We start from the raw sequence: 4,233 nt of genomic DNA on the forward strand, positions 1-4,233 counted from the left end.
GTGGTCCACCCACCTCGGCCTCCCGAAGTAGATGCCGAGCACAGTGGCTCACGCCTGTAATCCCAGCACTTTGGGAGGCCAAGGCGGGCGGATCATAAGGTCAAGAGATCAAGACCATCCTGGCCAACACGGTGAAACCTCGTCTCTACTAAAAATACAAAAATTAGCCGGAAGTGATGGCGGGTACCTGTAGTCCCAGCTACTTGGGAGGCTGAGGTAGGAGAATCGCTCGAACCCCGGAGGCAGAGGTTGCAGTGAGCAGAGATCACACCACTGCACTCTAGCCTGGCTACAGAGCGAGACTCCATCTCAAAAAAAAAAAAAAAAAGAGATGGGGGTTCTCACTATGTTGCCCAGGCTGGTCTCAAACTCCTATGCTCCTGTGTTGGCCTCCCAGTTGTTGGAATTACACGCATAAGCCATCATACGTGGCTGTATATTCTACTGCTTTAAACACTAATAACAACTTAAGTGACTGGAGAGATAAAACAACAAATGAACAAACAAGAAAGAAAAACTAAAAGCATTCAAACCCATGTTGTTCAATGTAAAACAAAAACAAAACGAACAAACAAAAACACTAAAAAAAAACAACAGCAACACTCGAATCAAACCAAATTTTCATGTGGTTAAAAGACTTTTGATACACAGTTCTATTAATACATCCCTCAAGTTATTTCCAGTTAAAAACAAAACTTCCCACTAAAATGAAAATAATTGGCTCAATTTATAAACAATTTTTAAAGAGAGAAATACTGTCGCCTTCCTTCATCACGCTCCCTAAAAGCTTAGGCTAAACTTTCCTTCATTGTTTTGTTTTCGAAACAAGGTCTCACTCTGTCACCCAGGCTAAAGTACAGGCACACGATGATAACAGCATCCTGAAACTCCCAGGTTCAAGCAATCCTCCCACCCTGGCCTCCCAGTGATGGAATTATAGACATGAGTCACTGTGCCTGGGCAGAATTTTTCTTCTAATATTATCAGGCTCGCTCTCTGAAATATAGCTGTTAGAAGTGGTCTTTTCCAAATAGAGTTGTGATGTCATTAATTATGTATGTGTTACTATAAAACTCTTGTGTAAAATTACATTTGTAGATAAATTATTATATTTAACCAATTTTTTTTTAGTGCAATGAAATAAAAAACTGATTACACTGTACATGAATCTGCTTATCTTAGTGCCTTCTGATGGTACATGAAAACACAGCTACACATTCTCTCCAAGGTCTCCAGGTCTATTCTAGAGATTTTTGATCACTAACACAATTATTACTACAAAGGTACTATTAACTGAAGAAATAAAAACAAAGGAAACTTGAGTGATCTTAAATCTAATTCTAAATAAGACACCAAGAAATGGGGGGAAAAATCCCCTCAAATTATCATTCAAATAATTCTGCACATATATAAAAGTACATAGGCAAGATAATATAATGAGAGGAAAAGAGCTATAATAGGAACTATACATAGAAGTTTGAAAAATAAAATGGAACTATCCAATTACAACAATGAAATTCCAGGCCACAGGAAGACATCAACCTAAGGTCAACATCCTAAAACTTAAGGAAAAAGGTAAGATGCATTCTGCGTAGCACAGAATGGGAGATAAAAAAGTAATGCTGGGCGTGGTGGCTCATGCCTGTAATCCCAGCACTTTGGGAGGCTGAGGTGGGCGGATCATGAGGTCAGCAGTTCAAGACCTCCTGGTGAAACTCTGTCTCTACTAAAAGAAAATACAAAAAGGTGGTGGCATGCACCTAGTCCCAGCTACTCTTGGAGGCTGAGGCAGGAGAATCGCTTGAACCCCGGAGGCAGAGGTTGCAGTGAGCTGAGATCGCGCCACTGCACTCCAGGCTGGGCGACAGAGTGAGATGCTGTCTCAGAAAGAAAAAGAAACAAAGAAAAGAAAAAAAGGAAAGAAAGAAACAATGCTAATTCCAAGACAGAAGATATAAAACAAGAGGGGAAAATACGCTAGTCTCCAGGTCCAACTTTCCATTACCCCTGTACATGTATTTTCAATACAGAAGAGGTAAAAGGAAGCCTGAAAAGGCAAGGTTGCTCCTCATCCCTTTTCCTAGTCCTGCTTAAAAACTCGTCACTCAATAATTATTTAACAAGTTAGCACTGATTGTCATGGAAGTAACGAAAAACACAAACTACTTCGGGAAGTTGAGGCTGGCGGATCACTTGAGCTCAAGAGTTCAAGACCAGCCTGGGCCACATGGCGAAACCCTGTCTACACAAAACATACAAAAATTAGCCAGGCGTGGTGGTGCACGTGTGTGGTCCCAGCTACTTGGGAGGCTGAGGTAGGAGGATCGCTTGAGCCCAGGAGGCAGAGGTTGCAGGCCAAGATCGCGCTACTGCATTCCAGCCTGGATGACAAAGCAAAACACACACACACACACACGAGACCAATCTCAAACACACACACACGTTTCTAGTTATCAGACCCAGTCTCAAATAACACATGCACAGGGAGACCAACCTCAAAAACACACATGTACGTTTCTAGTTATCCAAAATTTATCTAAGAGAACTTATCTAAGTCCCCGATTAGGTAAAAAGAAAAACATTCTCTTTGAAAATACTGCTTTCAAGACTGAAATCAGAAAAAAAAAAAAAAAAAAGAATAAAATCAATGGACCAAGTAATAAACAATAACAATAGGGCAGGAATGAAGAATCTGAGGAGTATTAAAGTAGAATCAGTGTGGTACAATGAACATTATTAGCACAACTGTCTAAAGCAGTCATGCCAGTGACTGCAAAATCTGACTTACAAACTTGAATACAAGAAGCTCCATGTTACTATCTATCAATCATTTTGGATCTTAAATTATTAAAAGTCAAAATCAAAATTGATGGATCTAAAAAGGTTTGCATTTCACTCTCATAACTTTCAGTTTCCGACAAAACAGTTGTTAAACAGTTTATGAACACAGCAGCATTAAAACTTCACTGCACAGTGGCTCAATACGTGCTTAAAAGCAGATCACTGGTTTGAAAATACTGTTATTACAGTAAAGAAAATATATAGCAAAGAAAAAGCGGAAGAAGAAAACGTCCTGAAGATTAATTCAAAAAGTAAAAATGGGAGCAACAGAACACAGCAGTGGAAAATAGGAACAAAGTAAAAAATAGCAGTATGGGTTTGGCATCCCAAATACAAAAATCCAAAACTTTCTGAATGCCAACATGATATTCAAGGAAAATGCTCAATGGAGCATTTTGATTTTTGGATTTAGGATTCTCAAGTCAACCAGCAAATATAAACATTCTAAACTCTGAAAAAAATCTGAAGTACTCTGTTTTCAAGCATTTCAGAAAAGGGATACTCAATCTGTATTAAAAAATAATCTTAGGCCGGGCGCGGTGGCTCAAGCCTGTAATCCCAGCACTTTGGGAGGCCGAGACAGGCGGATCACGAGGTCAGGAGATCAACACCATCCTGGCTAACACGGTGAAACCCTGTCTCTACTAAAAATACAAAAATTAGCTGGGCATGGTGGAGTGTTCCTGTAATCCCAGCTACTCAGGAGGCTGAGGCAGGATAATTGCTTTAACCGGGAACCAGGAGGCAGAGATTGTGGTGACCCAAGATCGCACCACTGCACTCTAGCCTGGGCTACAGGGCGAAAAAAGAAAAGAATGGACTCAAACATCTGTCTGTATTCAAAGACATCCTCAAACCGAGGAAACTGTGTTAAAAATTCAAACAATCAATTGTTAACCAGTATTAGTAATGTGACCCAGGGTACAAACCATGGTAAGACTTACTTTTGAGAATTTATGGCTGAATGCAACATTGAGTCAGAAAGAAGACTCGGCGTTTGAACTCCTACACCTCCATTTACTCCCATAGGACTAGCACCTAAGTCAAAATGAAATAACAAAAGACAGAAATAAATACAACAGTCACCATACAATAAATACCATAAAGTTAAGACACAAATGATAAATCAGGAAAAAAATATTAGCAGCACATACAGTAAATAATTGACAATATAACTGGCAACACACATGTAAAAGCTGATTTGAAGTACCCTTATAAATAGGTAAGAAAAAGATGAACCACCCAACAGTAAATCATAGAAAACTAAACTTAAAAAAAAAAAAAATACAAATGTGGCCGGGCACAGAGGCTCATGCCTGTAATCCCAGCACTTTGGGAGGCCAAGGTGGGCAGATCACGAGGTCAGGAGTTCGAGACCAGCCTGGCCAACAC

General features: G+C 39.9%; 1 protein-coding gene across 1 annotated transcript in view; it reads right to left on the reverse strand.

Annotated features, from left to right (window-relative positions):
* Nucleotides 1-4,233, reverse strand: part of EP300 (E1A binding protein p300) — a 119,935-nt gene that overhangs the window by 56,407 nt on the left and 59,295 nt on the right. Inside the window, 1 exon segment of the mRNA XM_011964151.1 lies at nt 3,786-3,879. Coding sequence (XP_011819541.1) covers nt 3,786-3,879 — 94 coding nt within the window.

Source organism: Colobus angolensis, unplaced genomic scaffold (genome assembly GCF_000951035.1).
Source record: "Colobus angolensis palliatus isolate OR3802 unplaced genomic scaffold, Cang.pa_1.0 Scaffold65, whole genome shotgun sequence".
Lineage (NCBI taxonomy): Eukaryota > Metazoa > Chordata > Mammalia > Primates > Cercopithecidae > Colobus > Colobus angolensis.